This window comes from Homalodisca vitripennis, chromosome 3 (assembly GCF_021130785.1).
Source record: "Homalodisca vitripennis isolate AUS2020 chromosome 3, UT_GWSS_2.1, whole genome shotgun sequence".
Lineage (NCBI taxonomy): Eukaryota > Metazoa > Arthropoda > Insecta > Hemiptera > Cicadellidae > Homalodisca > Homalodisca vitripennis.
The window spans coordinates 132,165,203-132,190,182 of NC_060209.1; the positions used below are offsets into that span (position 1 = coordinate 132,165,203).

A 24,980-nucleotide genomic window follows, 5' to 3' on the forward strand; every position below is an offset into this window, starting at 1 on the left:
CCATGACAGCTAGTCTGGGCTCAAAATTTATATCACGGAACCGTTCCGTGACAAGTACACCGCCATCTAAATAATTTTTTTTTAAACTCCTTTTTCAACCAAATGTTAGTATAAATTAGACTAATATTGTTGTAACACATAAGAAAAACTGCAATACTACAGTTAATTAAAATTTAAATGAATAATAAGTTACTATAAGAATATTAGTGTAAAATTACTATAAGAATATTAGTGTAAAGTTACTATAAGAATATTAGTGTACTACAAGAGAAAAAAATCAATATTCTTGGAATTTTCAGTATTTAGAAAAAACATTTATCACAAACATTTATGACAAACTATGCATATATATACACATATTCTAGTATTGCTAGGTAGAGAAATACATTTCAAATAAAATAAAAGCTACAATGGGGTATTTTATTTTATATTATTTGAGTAAAAAAACAATTTAAATTTAAAATTATGACCAAATATATCACTATCTATTTATTATTAAAGCCCATTTCATGTTAATCCAAAAAGATATAAAATATAACCAAATAACTTGAAAAATAAATTTTTTATAAACATATAACAAAACTCTTACGTTTTTAGCATTTTTAATGGGATAACTCCAGTTGAGCTGATAGTAAAAATATGTATAAGCCAATGGGTTCATATCCAATAACTTGCTAACAGGAACTCAAAGAAAAGTGAATGACAAAATCTTTAGATGAGTACATAGGTAATTCAATACAAGTTGGTCTAATGGAACGTGAGGTAAGTAGCCATTACTTACGTGCGGCTGTATCAATGGAACTGCAGCCATGTAATGTTGGGTGAACGCTTCAGTCGGGTCCACCTTCTGTATGCTATTGTCCTTGTGAGGCTTGAGTAATTTCTCTAGAATTCCATGACTTTTAGCAGCAAAATAACTGAGTGCGATTTCGTCTCGTACACTACTCATTAGTGAACATATTAAAGTTCCCAAATTGTTAAAAAAAATCCTGAGTAAGCTATATGAAGACCACGTTCTACACAAGTCTTTTCAACGTTTGGATAAGACCAGACATCACTGCTTCATCCACAATGAATTTTTGGTAAGGAAAGCAAAAGTTCGAGCAATCTTGTTGTGGTTAATCATACTGATACCTGAAAACTCATGCATCATCAGCCCTCAGTTACCTGAGATGCAGCAATCAAAATGCATTCATCAATAATGTGTTTTTTAATCTCTTCCCATATATTTGATTTAATAATGCTTGTTTTCATTATTAGACAACAATCTAAGAAGATTAAATGTTTATTTTTAGCACGGCCCCCACACACTTCTACATCCTGCTGTTCCATCAACTAAAGAAAAGGGACGATAAGCCTGTATTATAATGTCCCTAGTTGATCAGAGAGATTTTGAGATTAACTTGTCAATGGTAATGGACAAGAAGTCCAAAAAAAAAGAATTAACCAAGAATTTCAAGGTACATCAATTAAATAAAATCTTACAATACCACTTTGGCTGCCTTACAGAATTTACTTTCATGATTAAAAAAGTCAGCCCTCTCTGTCCACTGGTTAGCAACTTGTACCAAACAAGACACAGGATAACAGACACCAATAGATCCGTCAACAAATATTGTTCTGGATCGTACAGAATATGCTGGAACCTTGAAACCAACATAAACATTGAGATTTGAGCTCCCATTGAGTGCTTTGTGAAAAAAACACAAATCTACCAGAAGATGATGATTCTCCATGATCAAGAGTCCAAGTTCCTGCTTTAGTTGATATTTTGTAAATTTTTTATAACTTAATACAGCTAATGCCTATCAAAATACAAAATGTTAGCAAATCCCGGCTTGTGCATGTGTATCTTTAAAGTGGGCAAGCTTGCTTATGCATAGACAGATTTTGTTCAAACAGGTACCGTTGGAATTGTACTGTCCACATAGTTGACTTTTAGTAAACTTTTTTTTAACTATACTGGTTTTTTTGTTATTTGACTTTAAACATTTTCAACACATGCCATTTTATTAATATTAAAAAAATAACACATATTTTAAAATTTTCTTCTTATTTATTGAAACTTATGTGCCAAATTTGCTTTCTTTATCTTAACTAGTTTTTAGAGATAATAGATTTTTATAAAAAACACAAAATGGCTTATGTAAAATACAAAATGGCAGCTATCAGCTAAATGAGACATTTCTCAACTTATATTTATATGACATTTTTTGTTTGAAATCATGAGTACTATTAGTCACAGAAGTTTGTGACATCCTTTTGTGAACACCCTGTATATATGAAGTTCAAATGGCTGAGCTTTTAGCAGAGATGAAAACAGATTAGATATGTGTCTTTGTGTGAGCCCATCTCTAAACACGATAACTTTCAAATGAGGGTTAGAATGTGATGTGGAACTCCACCTGTACTACGTCTATATCAAAACTAACATCTTTCCATTAGGAGTTGCTCTCCAAGCCAGGATGTTGTTTATTATGTGGCGAATGCGAGTCCTTCAAGGCTGTTTAATGTATTTCTCTTGTCAACATCGTATACAACAATATATTTTGAGACTTATATTTTTTATATTTGTTTGAAACTGAGTGATTCTACAAGAGAACCTCATAATTTGTGTTAGTATCTTACTGGAAAATAAGACTATGAGCCAGTTTGTTTCCTAATTTGTTCAGTTTTCTGTTCATAACATGCTACCGTGCACAATGTTAAAATTTCACAGTTTTCTAATTTTATTATTAAAGATAACATTTTTTGGTAGGACTGTGTCAATAGATTTTTAAGACCCAAAAGCCTCACTCTCTTACTTTGGCCACAATCTTCCCAGTGGATTTAGATATTAATTATTCATGATTAGCATGTGTTTGATCTATACAAATAATTGAACAAAAACTTAAAGCCAAATAGGAAAATTATTAAATTGCTTTAATTTACTAAACATTACGAAATTTAGTTCTCCTCTTTAAGTGTATTACATATCTTTTGGTGTAATAAAAATTAGCTGTTTGTATATTGGAACTATCTAGTAAACATATTGTTATGCAATTGTATTTTGGAGCTGAAGGCTTTCTAATCAATTGTGTTGACAGTTTTCTCATCTTGATCAGTAGAAGCAAGCCAATTTATTGTGTATTATTGGTTCCTTGAGATATTCTCTATTATATCTGTGGACAAGTTTTTATGAAAAAATACCATAGCCAGTGGTAAATAATGCTAATTTTAATTTTGCATTAGTAAAATAAGAATATTTAAGAATACAAGGACAGTGGTAAGGACAGAAGGACTTAGAAGTCTCCCCCTGTTGCCACAGTCGCTGTCAATATCTTCTAGATTTAACGAATGAGTGTACTTGTTGATCCAATTCACATACCTACAAGTGTCTGAGAACACAGCGGTAGTGAGTTTTTCAGTTTTGGAGTGAATTAAAATTTCTTCACGAGAGAACATCTTGAGACTGCATGACTTATGGAAGGATTCATGTAGTATTGAGCTAAAGACCCCATACACTCGTTTTGATTTCATAATAGCCGCACCATAATCTGAAAGTAATTTAATATGTCATAAAGAGGAATTGCAATAAAAATAACCTGTAAAATTTATAATGCCAAACTGTTGATTGTTTTAATTTCTCATGTAAACCAAATAAAACATATATAACTGTGCGTATATCGATAACATTTGTAATATAAATACTAAGACTTGTATATACTGATATATTTAGTATGAAAAACATTGTTGCATGAGATCAGTGTATAATACTTTTATTCCCATTATTTAGTGGCTGCTGTAAATTATTCACCCCTGAAACTACACCATCATTAACTATCATTCAACTATTTATGAATTATGAGGCAATTAGCATATGATCATGAAGGCAAATTGTATTGAACTGGAACCTTCCAAATACTGTGCTTAAACCCTTGAAAGTCAGCAGCCTTCAGTTGGAATAATTTTTTACAAAAGTTCTTGTCCCACAGTTGCTGAGGTCTGAGCAGTCCTGAACTGTGTTGGATTGTTGTCATTCGTTGTCACTATGAGGCAACACCGCCCTAAGCAGTCTGACGATTTGCATGTTAAAATGAGCAGATACAGGTTACAGTAGATTTAACAAAACCTGTTCAATTTAATCTGTGTTAAAAATTAAATTAAAAAAAATTAAATAGTGATTTTGAAAATTACACCCTCCAGGTAATGACTAAGAGTGCCATAATATGACCAATGCCGAATGTTGTAGAATAAGTAAATGGTAAGCTTTAAGCACATTATAAAAATATATATCAGCTATTTTATCATATAATTTTTCTGGGTGGTGGATAGATTTGGAAATCCAGACTTATTTCTAACATCATGGTGAATATCAACAATCTCTCGAATACGTTTTCAGATACTTATTCGTAAAAGGTGATTTTGTAACTAGCAGCATAATATGGAAAAAGTCAGCTATGGGTAAAATATATTCAGAGCTGCCAATACTTTGAAGTATAATATACTTAGTTAAAATATACAGAGTTAAAAAAAAGTTTCCAGGTGATATTTTAACCCAATATATGCTTTTATTTTTATTGTTCTAAGTGTAGGCGTTTGGTTAATATATCCTCTAATATTAAATTAGCCCTCGAAATATTATTATTTAGCTTCAATTCTCTTTCATTATATGTGACATATATAAAGAGTGGAGCCCGGCTGGTGCACACCTTAAAATGAACCAGCTAGAAAAGTTTGGGCCGGGCTGGGACACACTTTAAAATGCGCGATAACTAGCTGGAAAAGGTTGGCTCGGGTCGTCACTGTGTGTTTAATTATATTTAAAGTAAATTACAGTAAAACAAATAAAAATGTCATAACATGTTTTTGTATCTAGATTCTGCCTCATTGAGTAAGCAAGTTCTTTGTTATGAACATTTTCCCAAAATTATATGTACAAGACAAATAAATTACAACACTTACCACCATATCCCAGTGGTTGATCATCTTCTTGATTGATTCGGCAGAGATAATCTTTTGTTTTTTTAGGGCTGAAAATTATCAGAAATACAAAGACTTTATTTGTGGCACTGAAGCTACAAAATAAAATTCGGCAGTTTCTTTTACTTTTTCTATTAAGGTTATTCCTATTTTAAGAAACTATATTATTTATAGTATATTAAATAATTCTTGCGCTATAGGTTATTCTTTACATTTTAGCAAATTTAATTTAGTTTCGTGTTTTATTTACCTTGATACACTCCATATCTTCCTTTTCGTCCATTTACATGGACACTCCTTATGTGTTGATAAGCGTTTGGAGCTAATTTTATGAATCTTGAGTTTGCCGAACATTTGACCCTTCTGAGCCCCATAGCCCGCTAAAATACATATGTCTTTCTCACTCCCCAGTGGCTTGCCGGCCAGGTTAGTAGTGCTAACAGTGTCGGTCAGATTGAACTTGGGTTTTATCTGGCAACAATACCACATTTCCATTACTTTCACAGACTTCCATTATTAACTAGCACGTAAGACTCAATGTGTAATACAAGTATATACGTATTGTACTTTGTTGTGTGTTACGTACCTGAAGCAGACCAAAATCGTTGACCAGTGATTCACAACACTTGTAATCAGGGTGTAGGTAGGTGGCGTTTATACGAACCACACGTGTCTGTGAGTTCTTCGTGTTCTTCTCGACTATTTCCTGATAGGACACAACACCAGCATGCACCTATAATTACAAAATACCGATGTATTACATTTTGTTATATTTATTTTAATTAGTGTTAGTGAAACTTCGGTACCAGTAGGTTTCGTCAGACGACTTATAATGTAGCAAACGATCAATGCCAGAATTTCATAGATTTCATCCGAAGATAATAATAAACCGTTATTGCATTATATTCACAATATGAATTGTATTAAAATCGTCAACATATTTCTAAATTTAATGGGTAGCTCCCTCATCAAGGTATTCAGATGCATGTACACACATGCATTCAAATCACAGTCGCAATGACTTCAGCACTTTCAAATACTCCAGTGGCTCATCATGGATACATCAACAAAGTACAACGAGTTGGACACCAAAAGGCGTTTTAGAAGAGTTTTAAATTGATTTTTGTTAGATTAGTTTATACTTTCAGGGAGTTTATTGACAGTCTGACACCAAGTTGTTGTGGTAGGTGTTGAGATAACGTCAGTCTACGTTGGTTCCTGCTCTGGTATCATATTAATGAACGTCACCGCCACGAATCAAAGTATACCTGCAGTACACGATCATCTCAAGAATAAAGAGGCAAGGCAAAGTCAACAATCCCAATTCTCTGAAATCTTTCCTACACGTCTCTTTATAATTAATTTAACCAATTATTCTAAACAGCCTTTTTTGGAGTCTGAGGACTCGCTACATTTTTTTTTTATCACGACCTCCCCATAGTCTTAGGGGAGATCGAGGCAATACCGTACACTTAAGAAAAGAGGGTACCTATCTTTTGTATTTTTCAATATTTCTACCTGAAATTTGTATACAATGATTATTAAAAGGTTATTTACAAAATAGATTTTTTTTGAAATTTTTTCTACAAGTAGAACATAGTTAAGATAAAAATTACTAGAACATTGCACTGTACGGAATTGCCCCAAGGTTTGGGGCAATTCCGTACTTGTGTTGGGGTAATAACGTACACTATAACAGCTATGAAAAAACTGTAATACAACACAATTAAAATGTATTTAGTGTTACGTATTAATTACAATCTTCAAACAAATTACAAATTAGCTAAGTTAGCCCACATTTTGTCGTAAAAATATAAGAAAACAATAAATCTAAGTTGTAAGAAAATATTACAAAAAGCTATGATACATTTTTGCAATAGTCACATACAAAGTTCTCGACCGAATCGGCAGCACTGCATTCTGCATGTACCCAACCTGCACAAAAACCACACCTGAACCAAAGTTCATTGTCCCTCCCAAACTCCCCACAAAGAAGACAGCAACCAGCTTCAGTAGGCAATTCCTTTCCTGATATGGCCCCAGAATCTCCAAAGCTGAGAAGGTCTACGTCATCCATTTCATTGTCATCGCACAGAATTATTTCCTTGCATTTATCTTCGTCCTCTGATGAGCTGAACGAAATGTTTCTGCGACATAACTTTTTCTTTGCCTTTGTCATCTCATGTTTTGGTTTGAACAATTTGGAGTCAGACTTTCTGTAGTTGCTCTTACCTTTTGGTTTCAGAACCTTTTTAGAGGCTTTTTTAAGGTTGTTGTTTTCCTTACGCTTATTCCTTTCTTCTTTTTCGAGAGCTGCTAACTCAAGTTTTATTTTATTAGGGGTGAGAGTGAGAATTGATGAATGCTGCTTTCTTGAGTTCGGTTTTTTAGAAGTCTTATTGGGACATGGAAGAGGAGAAATAATAGAAAAAGGTACAAGTGATGCAGTGTCTGACTTCGGAGGATGAAGATCTTCATTTGGGTTGGTTTGTCAACATCCATGACCTGTCTTGACGTTGATGGTTTAGGACCATGATTTAAAGCTTCGTGTTGAACCTGCCCGACTGTTGGTACAGCAATTTCGTGGATGTTCTTTTGTGGCTCTTCATCGACAACTGATACGAGTGCAGATGCATTAGGATTCAATACTGTAAAATCCTCTTCTGAAAATGTTTCTGTATCTAAAGGAAATATTCCAGTCTTTTCAAATCCCGAAACTCCCTTTTCAATGTTTGCAACTCTGATATATGCCTTGTTGAACAGGGATGCAATATCGTAAGGAGTTATCTTGGTAAATGCATTTACTTTCATAAATGAATCACACTCTCGAAGGCTGCCTTCAAGGAACTGTAAAAGGTTACATCCAGAGGCTGCAGCCGGTGTGATGTATGTGGAGGTATTGTAACTACTACAATATTGTTATCCTTGCACTTGTTGTAGGCAGCTAAGGTGGTGTGGGTGGTGTGGTTGTCCATGATTAGCAAAACAGGACTCTCCTTTGTTGGTTTTGCGTAGGCAATAAAATGGTCCAACCATACCAAAAACAAATCTTCATTAATCCAGCCATTTTTGCTGCATTCGTAAATTGCATTTATAGGGCCATCTTTTTTCAAAAGTGGGCTCATTCTCAACCTAGGGAAAATGAACATTGGCGGGATGTAAGTACCCGCAGCACTAAAAGCACAACAAATGGTTATATTTTTCCCCCGTTCCCAACTAGTAGCAGCACCAACCTGTTTTACCCCTTTGGGACCCAGAATATTTCCAGGTTTCTGAACAGTTGATATGCCCGTTTCGTCAAAGTTATAGATGTTTGTAGAAGAAAAGGCATGTTTATCCATAACAGACTTCAAGTTTGAATAAAACAACTTTACCTCTTCAACATTAAAAGCTGATATTCTGTCCAAGCTGGTAGCCTCTGGTTTTCTTACGCTAACAGTTGGATTTCTTTTGAGAAACCCTTGCAACCAGTCCCACCCAGCCATTTTACATGAGATATTAAAGTTGTGTTTTATTTTGTTCACTTCTGCATATTCAAACACTAGTCTACGAAGTTCAGTTGGAGTCAGTCCATAGAATACTTTAGCCAAAGTTAATACCTGCTGTGCTATATCGGTTTCTTGTTCTTTGGTGAACGTGGGTTTTCGTCCTAACTGTGCCTCACTCGAATTATTTGTTTGTAGTCGATCACGGAGTGTCATCACGGGAATGTTGTAAAATCGAGCAGTCTCTCGAAGTTTCTTGCCATCTTCTTTCACAGCCTTGATAGCAGCTTTCATCATCTCATTGGTCCAGCTTGCTTTCTGCGTCAGCCGTGGACGGTTTCTCACCATCTGTTGAAAAAGTATTTTTTATAGACATTTAAATATTAAAGAATTTAGAATTAGATATTAAGATAAATGTTTTAAGAACAATTTTTATCATAACATTGCATTATGGGTAATCCCGTACACTTGTTGGGGCAATACCGTACACTTTGTACGGCATTGCCCCGATCTGTCTTGCGTAGGATTAAAATTCATAACCTAAAAAATACACCGACTAGGAAGGTCGTAGTTATAGACTACTAATTTATGATCTTATATGTAAAGATTATAATACCAATATTGTAAAGACTATAACTGGAGCAGAGTTTTACTTACCTCTGATGAAGCAAGAATTCAAAATAAGAAGAAAACTGAAGAAACTATAAAAACTTTGATTTGTTAAACAACGCGGTGCAGCTTGCCGGCGGTTTCTCTCCAGATGTGTTTCGTATTGTTGCCGCGAGGTAGCAGCACTAGTTCCAGCGCTGTAGTCGCCTTTTAGACGTCACAAACCTTGTGTACGGTATTACCTCAATGTACGGTATTGCCTCGATCTCCCCTACTCTATGCGGAAAATGTGAATGAAGTAATGAGAAAAGCATTTACGACGAGTGATCAGTTAATGCTGATAAATGGATGTAGCATTCAGTTATTGTAAAAATTTATACTATTACACACGGCAAAATGTGAACATTTTATGTTATGACTCTGGCTGTATAAAATATAAAGAAACCATAACAGTCTTAAAGCATCTCAGGTCGGGAAAGTACCGATTGGTAATCCCTCTGACCATCAGTGCACACAATCCTCTTGAGGTAGTTCCCAAATTGAAGCTCAGATCAGCACTCAATGATTGAGCTAAGGTCACCATCATATACAGTATACAACCCACCTGAATGTTGGGCAGACGTTTCCCGTCGGAGAACAGGCAGTGAGCACCTAGCCCGGAGTTATCAAGGTTCCCGAACAGATCTTGTGTGTGCCTCCCTTCAGAGCTAATGTCACCATGATATACAGTATACAACCCACCTGAATGTTGGGCAGACGTTTCCCGTCGGAGAACAAGCAGTGTCCGGCAGTGAGCACCCAGCTCGGAGTTATCAAGGTTCCCGAGCAGATCTGGTGAGTGCCTCCCTTCAGAGCTAAGGTCACCATCACCAGACTGGAGAAGTTCTTCTGCAGAGCTCTATCGTGGGCAGTGATGTGCCCGCGGGTACTATTGAGGCCAGCAGATTCTTGAGCGTAACAACATGTCTCAAGACAAACATGCAAGAGAACTATCACTGCGAGTATACGAAGGCATACTCCTGATACGTAACTCAAGTGAGGTATTTGAATTATGTTAAACATTAAATTTAAAGAATTAAAAACACTAAACTTGAAATTTATGTCATTACGACACTAATTATAACAGCTGGTTTTAAATTTCATTTGGACATTTAACTCTAACAATATGATGCATAAACTATACAAAGAAACTATTACATACTTAAAGTTAACTTTGAAATAATATTATTTCAATAAAAATCATTACCAGTTATATTTTCTCTGCTTCTGATCTTTAGCATTCCTTGCCTTAAAATATCATATAAACTGAACATTGCTTCCACGGTTCAACCAGTTATTAATTTAACATTCCATTTTTTAAACTCACGCTCGTAATTTAGGTCTAAATAGTTCTATATATAAATGTATTCAGGAGTCAATCCCTGACAAGTTATTATTTTCAATTTATTTCGTTCCTAAGTTTACAACTAACCCACGACAATCGGAACTAGCCGTGTTGACAGTCGATTGAATAAATAATTTACGTATTTATTAAATCCGTACGTTTAACTTTGAAAAATGCACTTTACAAGGAAGAAGTCAAAAGGACTTATTGTGAATATTGCTAAATACTTACAAAACTGTAGCCTGCAAAATGATGATTTGAAGTTATTAAACGGATACAACAGAGTATCGAAGGACCCGGCTGACCGTCGCGTAAGAAGTATTGAAAAAAACGGACAGACAGTAATCAATATATTAGATGGATTACATGTATTCATATAACATTTTAATATGTAGATGATAAAATTGGAATGCAGTTTAGAAAGTTACACGAAAAAACCTCTGTGTGGATCAGTAAACTGGTGAGAAAAAACTAAAAAAATGTTTTGAAGATTTATTGAGAAACATTTAACTTTTTTAGATTCAATACCTCTAAGCTTATAATAAATACTTATTTCTCAGTATGTCGAATTCTTTTAAAGTGTTTGTTTTTAAGAATAACCACACCGCTCCTGATTAATCACCTCTAATGTTCTAACAATAAGTATTCATCTTGAGCACAATAGCAGTTTCATTTAAAGGCTTTTGAAAAGAACAGTGGAAATTTCAGTGAAAATAAAAAAAAGCAGAGGAATAAGAACTAATGTACAGTGATTGTATGAGGAAGGGGGCAGAGGCTGAATCAGGAAAACACAATGCCCTATTACTGAACAGAACAGAGGGTCACTTTATAATTGGGATTTTGTACTTTCTTCAACTTCAGGGTGTCCACACGATGTCTCGAGAACAAACCAAACTACTGCATTTTGAAGCTTTATTAATGGTATAGATAACATCGCGTCAATGATGGTGCATGTTTTTCCATAGGATTGGGCTGAGTCTTAGCGATTACATTAATTTACATTTGGTATTATGTAACCACGATGGTAACAGAAAATCGCAGTAAACTGATTGTGTACAAGCAAATTACATTTTAACATGTAGTTTTGTAACACATGTAATGAAGTAACGCTGTCCGATTGGTTGGTAAGATTTCCGTTACGTTCTTTCGAGTCCTTTCATACTCCACTGCATCGGTTATTTGTATATAGACAACATATATTTGTATGTCCCTCCAATATTCGGCTGATCGTTAGCAAAACCTAAGACTCAGAGTGATATATCGAGAATGAACTAATTGAGCTATATATATTTGAAATTTTGCTTATATTTCTCAGCTATCAGTAAGGATTCTGGCAAAATTACTTTTCTGCCTGCATTTCTGTACGTCTGTATTGTGTCTGTATATCCCATGAACGAAGTGGGCTAAGCACTTTTACATGTAACTTCATTTCCGCATAGGCAAAATCGTATTTGATGATTGGCATATCTTCTATGGGATTTGGCTGAGCGTTTGCGTAGCCTAACTATCCGCAGGATATCTCGAGAAAGATTTTATCTGTATTTTTTCTTTAAACTACATATACAAGAATGAGACCGATGTTGATGCATGTATATCCATCAGATTTGGATGAGTGTCATTAAACCCTGTCAAAATGTACACTGCTTAAAAACAATGTTTTTGAATTAACGGCGAATAATTAAGTACACCTATGTTAGTTCTAGACAATTGCAAGTTAACTAAACTGAGCTTGTATTTTTTTAGCCAAGGGGTTCTTTGCATGCGACATTGATTTCAAACGATTTTCTTTTGATATTTATAATCATTGCAGTCGAGCATTGGATAGTTGAGCTTCGACTTCAGATTTTCAAGCTGCAAAGTCCCTCGGCACTGAGGTCGCTGTATTCATTCGTTGTTGATCAACTCCTTGAATATGTTAGTATTGTCTAGTCACCTTATATTTTTGGTCAAAAGAGTAGGACTAAGTCCACCCAGTGGAGGTTTCTTAGGCTTATTGGCGTCTGGTAAGGCCAACCTTGCTGGAACATGAAAATGTTTTATCACACCAATCTGAGCTTAATCTTCAGACAAGGTGTTGTGCCTGCCAGTGATGTATTTTTCATAAAGCGCTAAATAGCCCCAATGCTCTCGATTGCTTGAAGAAGTGAATATCTGAGTTCCTTCACGGACTAGATCACAGGACTACTCGGTAAACACCGTCTTGCCTGAGATTATGAATTTCGGAGTCCTGTATTAAGGGTTCTTTGAGTGTGAGTAGATTTTTTCACTGCGCGGAAATGTCAATACAATCAGAAAAATTAATCTTGTTTGCCTACATCGGAACGAGTGATGCTGCCTTATTTTAACTTGATCTTTTCTTAAGCATGTTACTTAATATTTTGTTATTGTGCGATCATTTATTTGTTTTCAATTAACCCATATACAGCTACACAGTTATTTTATTGTTTAAATGAAGGTTTATTTATTAAATTTCATGAAATTATTAAGTATTATTATGTTGAAAATTTTATCTAGTACCAATCGCAAGCTTATAATTGAATCGGTTTTTTTTTTAAAAAGGGCGTAAGTCATCATTTTTCCGATTTCCACTTTTAATTTTTTTCGAACTCTTATACTACTAGGTACATTGATTTTCATTAAAAGGGCGTTTGTATCGTTATCATTTATGGTAGAAAAAAAATACTTGAAATTCTGATTCAGTTTAAAAAGGGCGTAAAGTCAGTATTAGATTTTTTTTTAACAGGCGTAAGTCAGCTGCAAACCTTTAAAGCTGCTGTGTGTATGCTTGACTTACGCCCTTTCAAAAAAAATTGAAACACGCCAGCTGTTTCATCATTACATCTTCATTCTTAATGAAGACGTGTTGTTTGTGTTTTCTAACCTTACTTTGTTGAGATATTTTATCTTTCATTACAAGCAGATGATGAATGATGTTGTGATTGGAAGTCCTCGTAAGAGGAAACGTCGAGATCCATCTAATTACAAACTAAATATTGTTAAAGAGGCTCGAGTAAAGGGACAATCTTATGTCAGCCATAAGGGGAAAGAGAGTGCCAGCCAAGAAACCACCATTTGATTGCAGGTAAGCTAAATAAATGTTTTAAGTTGTTTAATTATCACAAATCAAACTTTAAAACAAATTAAAAACTCAATATGGCATACCTCACTAATGCTTTCTTACCTATCATGATGAGTTTTACCTAGATTGTTAGGTTATGTTTATGAATAGGACTACAGGTTTTCTTTGTCATGGTTAAGTATTGTAGCATACAGTTCTTGTATGTTGTTACAGATGTGCCAACAAATGTTTAAAAAACCTCGGTGAGGAAGACTGTCTTGATGTATTCCAAAGAATTTTATGACATTCCTTCCAAAAATGAGCAAGACTTGTATATCCAAGGATTATTGACGCTGTAGATGTGCAACAAAGACGGCCCTAGAGAAGAAACGTCGTGAACAGAGGAAAGAAAAAATGCTTCATTTTCTTATCATCTTATGGTAGGAGTTACACGGAAAGAGGTATGTTTCAAAGCTTTTTTATCCGTGTTCTCCATTAGTGGAGAAACGAGTTAGGAGGATTAGAAATCTAAAACTTCTAGGCAAAACTCCTGAGGACAAAAGAGGTAAAGGTGTCAGCCATGCTTTACCTGTCGAAATCTATCATTTAGTGCATGAGCACATACAATCTTTTCCACTCAAAGAAACACATTATTGTGGCAAAAAAAAAATACTACTTGTCTGCAGACCTGAACATTAAAAAAATGTGGCAAATGTATCAAGAAAAACATCCGCAAGTTATACCTAAGGTTAGCCTAAGTTTCTTTTGGCAATATTACCATGATAATTTTAACTATCCATTTGGTCGCCCACAAGTGGATGTATGTAGCACTTGTGAGGAGCTCAATATTAAAATAAAATCTCCAAACTTGAATGATGTGGCGAAAAGAGCAGCAGTTGCTGAACTGCTTGTCCATAAAGCCAAAAGTAAAAAATTTTACTCAGCTTTACAACATGAGCAATCAGAAGAGGGTAAAAAATGGAAAACACGTGTTATCCCTAGCCTTTGACTACATGAAGACAATTTCAATTCCAAATTACCGGTTCAAGAGCTCTATTACATGAGGCAGATATCAGTTAATGTTTTTGGGATACACAACCTAAAAGACAACAAGACAACAATATTTTTGTACCATGAAGGAGTGGCAAAAAAAAACCCCTAATGAAGTTTGTTCTTTCCTCAATGAGTACTTAAAGTCGGTGTCTGATCAGTATACTGAACTTCGACTGTTTAGTGATAATTGTTCTGGACAGAACAAAAATCAGGCCCTGTCAAGATTGTGTCTGTATCTAACAGACTCGGGGAGATTTAGGAAAGTGACTCAATACTTTCCCTTACGTGGTCACAGTTTTTCTTCCCTGTGATAGGGATTTTGGGATCATTTTCCAAGGCCCTGAAGAAAAATGACCGAATCTTTACTGTTCATGAGATAACACAAATCATTTTGCAGTGTTCCTCACGCTTTGACAAATTTTACAGTCCATGAAGTGTCATCTGATGTTGTGTTTGACTTTAAGAAAGTGGCAGGGGATATTTTACAAAAAGTCATGTGTTTTCGCAAGAAACAAAAGGCAAAACAAACAAAAAAAAGAAGACAAGGTGTCCATTTCAGATTAGCTCTCTGTTCATGTTTGAGTACAAACAGTGACAGCAAAGGATGTATCAAAGCTTATCCAAATATTAATGGAATTGTATCGCATACATTCTTAATGTCAAAGACAAAAGAAGCAGTTTGTCCCCCAGCCAATTTGGCATATCCAGAAAAACCGAGTACCGATAAAAAAACCTAAGATAGAGGACATAAAGAAGCTAAGAAGTTACATTCCCACAGGAACACTCACTGTTTTATGAAGAAATTTACAACTGGCCAACTATTGACTGTGAACATAATGTGGTTGATAGTGATTTTGAATTAGAACAAACAGAACTTGATTAAAACTTTTTGATGGTTTTCTACATTTATTTAAACTTGTTAGTTACTATTTTTTAAATAAAGGACACACATTGTAATTTCATGTACATTTTGTACTTTGCTATGTAAATAAATGCCTATTATTCATGAAATATCTTGTAAATCATTCTATCAAAGATTTGATTTTTTTTAAAAGGGCGATATTTTTTCAAATTTTTAAAGTTAAATATTACGTTTGTTTTTTACCGTTCACTAATGAAACTTTGTAAAAATACCTCTACTCTTATACTTTATAGGATAATAAAATAAAAACCAACTTTTGTTACATAATCTTTTACCTACACAGTTTTTTTTAGTTTTTCCAAAAGTTTTCATTTCTTGACTTACGCCCTTTTAAAAAAAACCGATTCAATTAGGTTCCAATATTTTGTTAAAACTATTTTCAAGAAAGCTTGTTATTGTGTTTTTGACAAAAAGTTGCAGGAAACCAACGTAAACGAAATCCAAATTGTAACCGAGAAAACAAGAGAATATAAATATAAATATTCGGCCTGGAACCCAGCCCAGACGTAAGTTTGAGTTAAAGATTACGCAAATCCGGGAGGGAAGTTTTGTACTCGAGTTTGGCAAACAGTAAATACACTGAAACCTCCTAGTTTTGGTTTACATTTTGTTCAGAATTGAATGTATTTACGTTTATTTTTGTAAATAACAGTCGTATATACGTCGAATCAATTATATGTAAATGTTTCACCTAGGTTTTGTAAACGCTCGTTATTATCAAAGCACTAAGAACAATAATTTTAATACGTTATTGCTCTTCTTGGAACTTTATTTGTTCAGTAGGCCTATAAACCTCAACTCTGAATCTTAGAAGACTCATAAAATTGCGTTAAAGTATTTGAGGCAATATATAAGTATCACTTATTATACAGTATGAGGCAATCAAAACTTCTCAATTTGTTTATGCTGTCATATGATAAATATTGCAACGATGAATAAAATTATCTGCTGTGTGTTAAATGAACTGTAAAATTTTAGTAAACATGGGGTTTTGAAGTTCTACACGCCGTACTTTTGCTGTAGAAATGTTTTTAAAAACAGTGATGCTTATGTAAAAACTCAAAGATTGTTTAGTATTCACTTGAACATTTGTCAACATGGCGCTGTTCCAGGTCTAAAACAAACTTAAATCTGGGTAAGTTTATTTAGAAATACGGCCTGTATAAAAAAAGTGGGGGGAAGTCTACAAACTGTTTCCAAAGCGGTAGGCCAGGAAGCAAAAGTTGGCACTTACTCTTTTAAACAGATCTCTGGTGTGGATTTTGCACCAGCACCTTAGTTTTTACCCTTACAAAATTCAAATTGCAAGAACTTAAAGAGCCAGACTATGGCAGAAGAATAATTGTGTTCTGTGATAAAGTTCAATATTTTTCAAACTAGTCCAAAAAATTTGAATGAACTGAATCAAAGGTTTACAGAGGAAGTTAGGAAGTTCCTAAAAAAATACCGGAACAGGTGTTCGGCGTTTTTTTTAGCAGTTTTGAGAAACCTCAACGGGTTAAAGGTCGTCATTTAAAAGATACGGTTTTCCAAAAATGACTTCGACAAAGTAAAATTGCGTAGTAAAACCCATGATTTTATGCTATAAAGCAAAACATATTAAACGTATTAAATTTGTGAGTATAAAACGTATAAAAAAAAATGTGGAGTTCTCATTGCCTCATTGCAAGTTTCCAAGCGTAAGTTTATAACGAACAGCTTCTTATGTTGTACTTGCTTTAAAGTATCCATTTATCGCCCTTAAACAACCACAATTAATGTCAATACTGATTTGATAGTGTTTGGCTAGAAGGTTCATTACGTAATTAAACCAGAGTGTTATATTTAGGTTGTATTCTTAAGTTATACACGGTTGCCATGTTAGCTAGTATGTAATGTCCTTGAAATAACTGTCGACGAGAGGAAAAGAATGGAAAAATATAATTTAAAATATAAAAGTAAAGGAGGACAAACTGTGCAATAAATATTGTGGTAAAGCGGTGGTTACACCAAGATTTTGTTGTTTATTGTTTCTTTGAGCGAAGCCGACATCCCAACATGAAAGGGATTTGAGACCGAAAATATGCGAGACTTTTCCGCTCGACGGACTGGAACCGACATCGAATATGATATCATAGATTACACCGGTTTGTGTGATGCCTTAAAACACAACATGGACTAACTTTTATTATAACAAGGTGCAGACTTCTATAGAACTTTATTATCATATCTGATCAAAGCTTTAATAATGTATAATCCGTGTTTTGACAAAAAATTTATGAAGGAAACAGGATTTTTTCGGACATTTGCCATCGTTCAGTAATACAAAAACATCAGTTACACTACGTTTCGAGATCTGCAGTCTGATCTCTTCTTCAGGTAAATAACTAACCTAATGAAACATGCACTTAATAAAAACTGAACACAGCACTAGTTATTAAAACTGAACTATAGAATACAGGTCACAATAGGTCTGAACTCGCCGACCAACCACCTAAAGACCTAAACAAATTTAGTCTCTAGGAATATTGTTGAGGCTTACGTGCAGAGTAATTACGATTTCTTACTCAGTTCTCACTCTGTAAAACAAAATAGATTTAGTTGGGAAAGCAATTTGAAATAAACTTTGGAGTAGTTAAGGAATTTTAGAAATGTAATTGCGACATGTTTTGGAAAACACGTTCTTATTCTGCACTTCAGTGGTGATATTCATACTGTTAATTGAAGGATTTTCAATCCTTACAAAACTGACTAACAGAGGTAATTACCAGTTATCTATAAGTAGCGGCTTCGCACGATTTTCGAAAGCTTTGCCCGTGCATAAACACTTCTGGTTAAATTATCTCGTATTTCCAACGCCGATGTAGGGATTACCTTGTTGCCACGATCAAGAAAATCTGTCAAAAGTGTATATGTTTATAGCAATTGAACGCGTATATGTATTGTATTATAAAGTGGTCTATCACTAAGTTCAACCAGAAATGTATTTTAAATACAAACATACATAGCGCCTTCAAATAGTGTTTGGCTATTTATAATATACGTAACTCTCTCGTAATTGCAGTTTATAAAGTGCTGGCGCTTTGATAACTGTTATACTGTATTTAACAGCGCTACCTGGTGATGAGCTGCATCAATGGGCATAGCAACTTCTGCGTGGAAAAATACATATACATAACAAGTTTCATAATGATCGGTCAACAAGGTTTTGAGTCTATAAAGGACATAAAGACAAACATTAACTTTTATAAGTTAATGTCTGTGAAGATATATATATATATATATATATATATATATATATATATATATATATATATATATATATCATTTTTATCCTAATTTTTATAGGATTTTTATTCCAATTAATAGTTATTATTTTTATACGACTTTAGTTTCAGGTCATGGAGTTGTCTACAATATTATGGGTTACTAAACGTACAACGTAGTGGTGTACTCTTTGGTATAAGTGCAGAGGTTAAAGACGTGTCGTATGGCTGCAGACGAGGACTTTTCTTAGTCACTTTTTTAAAGTTGAAGTTTCTAAAATGAGAGAAGACAAAGACAATAATTGCAAGGAACTCCTCCAGGATTTTGTGTATGTATGTGCACATTTTGTACGATTGTGGTAGAGGAGTACTTTAAACTTCCTGGTTACAACTTCATCTAATAATCTTATTGTAAAGGGTGTTATCGCCAAGCGATCAATCAATCTTTCAATGCTAAAGATCAAATAGATAAAGCAATATATTCATGAATTTGAGGAGAAGTGGGTGTTTTAAATCTAAAAGAATTTAATTAAAGAGGAATTATCACTAATAAAATTTGATGATCATAATAATAATAATGTTCTTTATTGCGGGAAACAATTACAATATTGCATGGCATGCGTCAACGTAACTATAAAATACATAACTATATCATATAAATGATGTTCGTGAAGGTAAATACATACAACGCAATACATTTCTTATATGTATCAGAACCGGGGGTTTCGTGGTTGTTGTTAATTTCAAAAATTTTCATCCCAGCGGCCCATCATGAACTCATCAGTCGAGTAGAATGCATTGACACAAGAAAATGTTTTTGTCGAGTTTTTAATTTTTTTGTTTCATTGAGTTACTTAATGCCATCAGGTACTCTATTGATTAGTCCTACTCCAACTTGTGATGGCAAGTGTTCGAAAGCTGCCGTGATATTTAATGACTCGTGCTGTTACAAAGATTTAAAAAATCATGTATTTTATCATAACTTAATACGTTTATTTTTTATGTATTTAATCTCAGTTATGTGGTAATACAAGTACATAGTGCAATGAAAGAATTCAAATACGAAGGGGGCAGTGTTCCTAAATGATATTTTGTGTTTTTGTGATCTCATTTTTGTTGTTGAGCAAACGTTTATGCATATTTATTCCAAGTAGGCGCTGATAGAAAAATGTTAATGTAATGTATGAGAGACATAAAATTATTATAAAGTGCTCCTGGAAATATCAAACTATGTAATTGCAACAGTAATACATAAATAACAAGATATATTATGTATTGCCACAAATTAATTCTTTGTTTGAAGTTTGTTTTTGACGATGGAAGGATTGTGAAGGAAACATGATTTTTCCAGGAGTTCTATTCGGTTGACAGGTGGAGTGCATAGGTACCTATTGTGACCTGTATTCTGTGGTTCAGTTTTAATAATTAGTGTTTAGTTTTTATTGAGTATGTTTAAGAGTTAGTGTTCATGGAGTAGACACACAACGTGGCTGAAAAACTGTCACTCTCCTCACCTGGAGAAGAGATCAGATTGCATCTCGAAACGTAGTGTTACTGAGTGTATTGCGTCACTGAACGATGACAAATGTTCGAAAACCCCTGTTTCCTGCACGAATTAATTTTCACTTTCTTCTATTTCTTGTAAAGTGTAAACATTTTAAATATTTAACCGATGAAATACAAGAAAGTTTGAGATATTTTCTGCATATCCTAAAAATATTGGAAAAAATTAAATAAGAGTTTTAATGTTTATTACTTATATCTTTAAAATGAGACATAGGCCCTATTACAAAAATCTATGGTGGATAAAAATAAGATGCAACAGTTTATAAAATTTAATATGGTTCTTATGTGGACAAACTCAGGGTCGTTTTGTTTATAATTGGTAGATTCAGGACAAAATACAAGTTCTTGTAAAACTGCAATCAAGATGGTAACCAGTACAGCCGGCTCTTAAATAACTGAAACTATGCGTATACTGAGTGGAAACTGAGTCGTACAAACTGAGAGTACGTTGTTGACCGACACAGAAGAAAGATTTCAAATTGTATATAAACTATACAGTATAGTAAAACAGCTACCACTGCTTTTGCACATATACCTGTACAATTTTATTTCTAAGTAGAAGAAGAAAATAAAGAGCAAATAAGGATAACGCTAATTAATGACTATGGATCTAGATACTGTGTGTGATTTTTGGATTGTCAATTTATTAATGAGTAAACATATCACTTTTGAGTTTCTGTATCGAGTATCACAAAGAACCCAGTGACTTACAATGAGAATGAGAATTATAAATGAGTAATCTAAATACTATAGTAGTAAAAAGAAGAAAAATCAAAGCCATGTTGGATTCCTTGTGATCTGTTACACGCGCTATGTGGAGTATTGTGATAAGGATAAATGATCAAAAGCAAGTGTCAAAGAGTACCAAACTGTATTGTCGTACCCTGGGGGTACTAGGGGAGAAGCGGCGAGAACAGGAGTCTTTTGCAAGGAATAAGACATGTCGAACCGAACCCCGTATAGTCTTCCCAAGTGCTAAACAGCCAGCTAAGACCTCGTAATAAACAAAACTTTTACAGATTTTTTTACTACATAAACATTAAGAACTCTCTCTCTGACAATGTTTAATCAAAATTCTTCGTTATTAGTAATTTCTAGACAACATTACTAAGATAGTAACTCATGGATTTGTACGGTACTTTAGAATCCTAAAGCCACTATTTTTGGTGGAGTTTTCCTTACTGTAACAATATAAGTTGTCTTGATCCCCTCACAATTTTTTTTTCTGGCTACATTCTTGTAGCTCCCTTATCATAAAATTTATCAATTGTTCTATCAATGCTTGTACAGATATTTAAAATTTTTTCACCTTATACTTTTTAATTTTATGATTAATCGTTCAGAAATCATTTAAAAATTAAATTTCAATCACTATAATAACAAAATGTATTAAATTATTTAATCACAATATTAAATTAAATCGAACCAAACAAAGGAATACTCTTTGCTGCATAGCCTATATACTCCACGTAGAAATGTAAGCATACACATCTCAACAATTTAAAAGATAAAAACTATAAAGGAAATAAAAAGGATTAAAATAAAATCTTTTAGAAATGTTCAATATGCTCTTTGTATTAATTTATTATGAACTGCACTGAAATGCACTTATGCAGTTATAAAAATGTGCTACTTAAAGAGGTTTAGTAGAGTAATTGTGCGAGTGGTAGAGTAATTTAGAAAAATTCTAACGCACAGCCTAAAAAAGACATAGATTTAACAAATATATTGGTTTTTATTACCATGCAGACAATAATCTTTAAATTGTATAAATCACCTGAGGTAATTAGCGCTAAGAGTAGGCCTACCTATCTTTGTTTAGTTAGGAGTATCCAATGTTGGTTTGGTGACCCGAGAAAAAAGGCAGTGTTAGTTCAGATTTCTCCCAAGCTTGTCGATCTCAGGTTTGATTCGGTTGCATTCCTATCAAGATAAAAATGCCGGATGACGCCTCTGATGTAGCCCATAAGACTCTTGTCTTGTTGAACCGACTCATAAATGACTTGAAGTAAGGGATTTCTTCCATAATGAACAGCTTTGAAATCAGAGGTAATAAGAACTATTTTGAATGGTTTCCAATTAAAAATGTCCGATTACAGTTTTTAATTGTAATTTTTTAATTTATAATTTTTACATGTTTAATCCAGCGCTGCGTAATGAAGAAATGGAGAATGTCTCCTAAAACATGGCAGTTACAGTGTTTGGAGAATTTCGTCACCAGAGCCATGCCAATAAAAATCCTGTTGAAGGTCACACATATTTGTGATTTGGTGTCTTCGAATACCAAGATAGGATAGGTGTTGGTGTGGTGATATATCCCCATGTTTGTTAATGATCATATTTAGGGTGGTTTGTAATATCCTCTAATACAAGAATGCCTAAATATATTTAATGAGATCCCTATTAAAAGGTCATCGTCGACTAGCCGCAGAGCCTTCAATTTTAAATGGGATGTAGAGATGAATATTTCTAATAATCACAAAAGACTTCAACTCTTATTTTGGATGACTCTTAATCTAGTTAGTGCCCGTTTGTGCTCCAGGTGGAGTCCTCATTGAGCCTGTTGCAGGTATGTTCTCAACTATAATAACTAACTTTAGATGCTTGGAAAATGTTTGTAGGTATCGGAGGTAGTGGTACCGGATAATAATTCCATTTTTTGGAAATGAGGTGCAAGCTTCATTAAAAAAATACAAAAAGGTTAAAAATATGTCGTTTTTTTATTGAAATAATATCAATATTACAACATGTAATATTATTGCATAATATAATATATTACAATAATATCAAAGTAACTAATCAATGCATTTAAAAACTAAACACGTTAATCGGTTAAGATAATAATCATACAAAAATACAAAACTTGAATATTAATATTGTTTACATTAAGTAAAATGTATGTTATCATGGTTGTTACATTTTGTTGTAATTATACTAAAATAAATAAATGATTAACTGATTAATAAATTAATTTTTTTAATACTTCCTGGAAGTTTAATTTAAGTAATTGAAGCAATGTGAATTATACATATAAGTGTGCACAAAGTCTTTACTTAAAGTTTGTATCGTGTTGAACATTTTTTATCATTCTTTAGCGTTATTCCTTTCAGTAATTTTTAATTCTTCGATAAAAAACATAATTATTTGCAATATTCATAATGTTTTTAGTAGGTTTTATGATCTTTAATGAGTTGTGTACTTTTTCATTCAGTTATCCCCCAAGTCTCAAAAATCAATGATCTGAAACTTCTAACAATGCGCCTTCATTCTGAGCACAATTGCAGCTCCATTTTACAGACTTTTCAAAAGAGAAGGGGGAAATGAATTTCAGTGAAAATAAAACGGCAGATAAATAAGAACTAATGTACAATGATTGTAGAGGGAAGGAGGAGTGGTGGCTGAATCTGGAAAACACAATACGCCATTACAGAGCAAGCCCAATTTATAATTGGGATTTATACTGTCTTCAACTCCTGGGTTTTCGAATTCTTGCACAAAATGTATTCAGTTAAGATCACAATATTCTATTTTAAATATTGTTTTGTGTAGCGTGGTTATATAAATTCTATATCAATAGGGGTATTTGGTATTTCGAAAATACTCACAGATATATTTCCTAACCTTGAAGAAATTATGCAATGATGTAAAATTAAGTGGTTAGTCTCTGTATATTTAATAATTTAGTTACTAATTGGGGTCCTCTTTCCCAAATTATCTCAACAGTGTTGAGACCTGTCATACATAACCTTGCACGATCTCAACACACAACTTAAGTTGATGTTTATGAATGTTGGTGTACATGTTTGTTGTGTCGATAAGAGAGGCTTCACTCAATACGGGAAGCACCTACACAGAAGAGATGTTCTTGTATTAGGCTCAATGTATGGACATGGTCGCTACTGGAAGTAAATCCTCCTGAAGGTGTCCTAACGAAGGTCATTATTAAACTCTTGGAGGAAAGGCTGTGGTCCACTGATGGTGATGATAAACGACATGAGAGCCTGGACGCCTCTCGGATATCGAGCATCCAGCCTAAAGAAGAATAATGCACCAACTCGACATGATTTCTAGAGAAGAGGTCCTAAGCTGGTCTCTAGAAATCAGTATGGGAAAAAGTATGGTAAAATGGTTTACCATATTAAAAGGTATCATTTTCCTCAGTTGTGGTGCCTTTTATCCTAGGAAAACTACGACTTTAAAATAAAGAAATATTCCAAGAAAATACCGAATACATAATGTGAAACAGCTGGCTAAATTGCGTAGCAAACACTTATGCGCACACATACACAAAGTAATCGTGATAAAGTTGTTGGGTTAAAAAAATTAGCTCCGCTCTCGAAATTTTATTTCATCTTAGAATTTGAAAGAACCCTTTCTAATATCTTGAACTATATTTCAATGGGTTCATTTATTTTATACGATAAGCGATTATTCATTTCTAGAGGAACATATTGCAGACGGGAAAAGCAAAAATGTAGACAAGTCTGACTATAATCGGGGAAACAAGGAAGATAGACATAAATATTCGGTCTGGAACTTAACCCGGACGTAAGTTTGAGTTAAAGATTACGCAAATCCAGAGGGGAAGTATTCTACTCGAGCTCGGCAAGCAGTAAATAAACTGAGCCCCTTTGTTTTGGTTTACATTTCTCTCAGATTTGAGTGCACTTTTATACCAAAAGTTCAACAAATGTTT

At 33.8% G+C, this 24,980-nt stretch overlaps 2 protein-coding genes across 4 annotated transcripts in view; both read right to left on the bottom strand.

Annotated features, from left to right (window-relative positions):
• Positions 1 to 906, bottom strand: part of LOC124357515 — a 56,533-nt gene extending 55,627 nt beyond the window's left edge. Inside the window, exon 1 of the mRNA XM_046809390.1 lies at positions 782 to 906. The gene's annotated coding sequence lies outside the window, so the exon portion shown is untranslated. The remainder of the gene's footprint in view (positions 1 to 781) is intronic.
• A 79-nt stretch (positions 907 to 985) lies between these two features.
• Positions 986 to 10,197, bottom strand: LOC124357516 (coagulation factor XI-like). 3 transcript variants are annotated; one of them, XM_046809395.1, is made up of 6 exons: positions 9,798 to 10,196; positions 5,549 to 5,695; positions 5,213 to 5,433; positions 4,945 to 5,012; positions 3,368 to 3,536; positions 986 to 1,134 (listed from the first exon to the last, which is right to left on the bottom strand). In XM_046809395.1, the coding sequence occupies exons 1-6, from the start codon at positions 10,116 to 10,118 to the stop codon at positions 1,119 to 1,121; spliced, it is 942 nt and encodes a 313-aa protein (XP_046665351.1). In that variant the 5' UTR covers positions 10,119 to 10,196; the 3' UTR covers positions 986 to 1,118. The 3 variants fall into 3 exon arrangements, with proteins under 3 accessions (XP_046665351.1, XP_046665349.1, XP_046665348.1); XM_046809393.1 differs by lacking the exon at positions 986 to 1,134 and adding an exon at positions 2,977 to 3,161 and having other exon boundaries at positions 9,798 to 10,197; XM_046809392.1 differs by lacking the exon at positions 986 to 1,134 and having other exon boundaries at positions 3,194 to 3,536; positions 9,798 to 10,197.
• Positions 10,198 to 24,980: the final 14,783 nt, after the last annotated feature.

Excerpts from the sequence above, each read along its gene's own strand:
- LOC124357516 (XM_046809392.1), bottom strand. The coding sequence starts at position 10,118 with ATGTTTAACATAATTCAAATACCTCACTTGAGTTACGTATCAGGAGTA. Across the intron at positions 5,434-5,548 it reads ACGATTTTGGTCTGCTTCAG|ATAAAACCCAAGTTCAATCT; the intron begins GTACGTAACACA and ends TATTGTTGCCAG. Across the intron at positions 5,013-5,212 it reads AAGATATGGAGTGTATCAAG|CCCTAAAAAAACAAAAGATT; the intron begins GTAAATAAAACA and ends GATAATTTTCAG.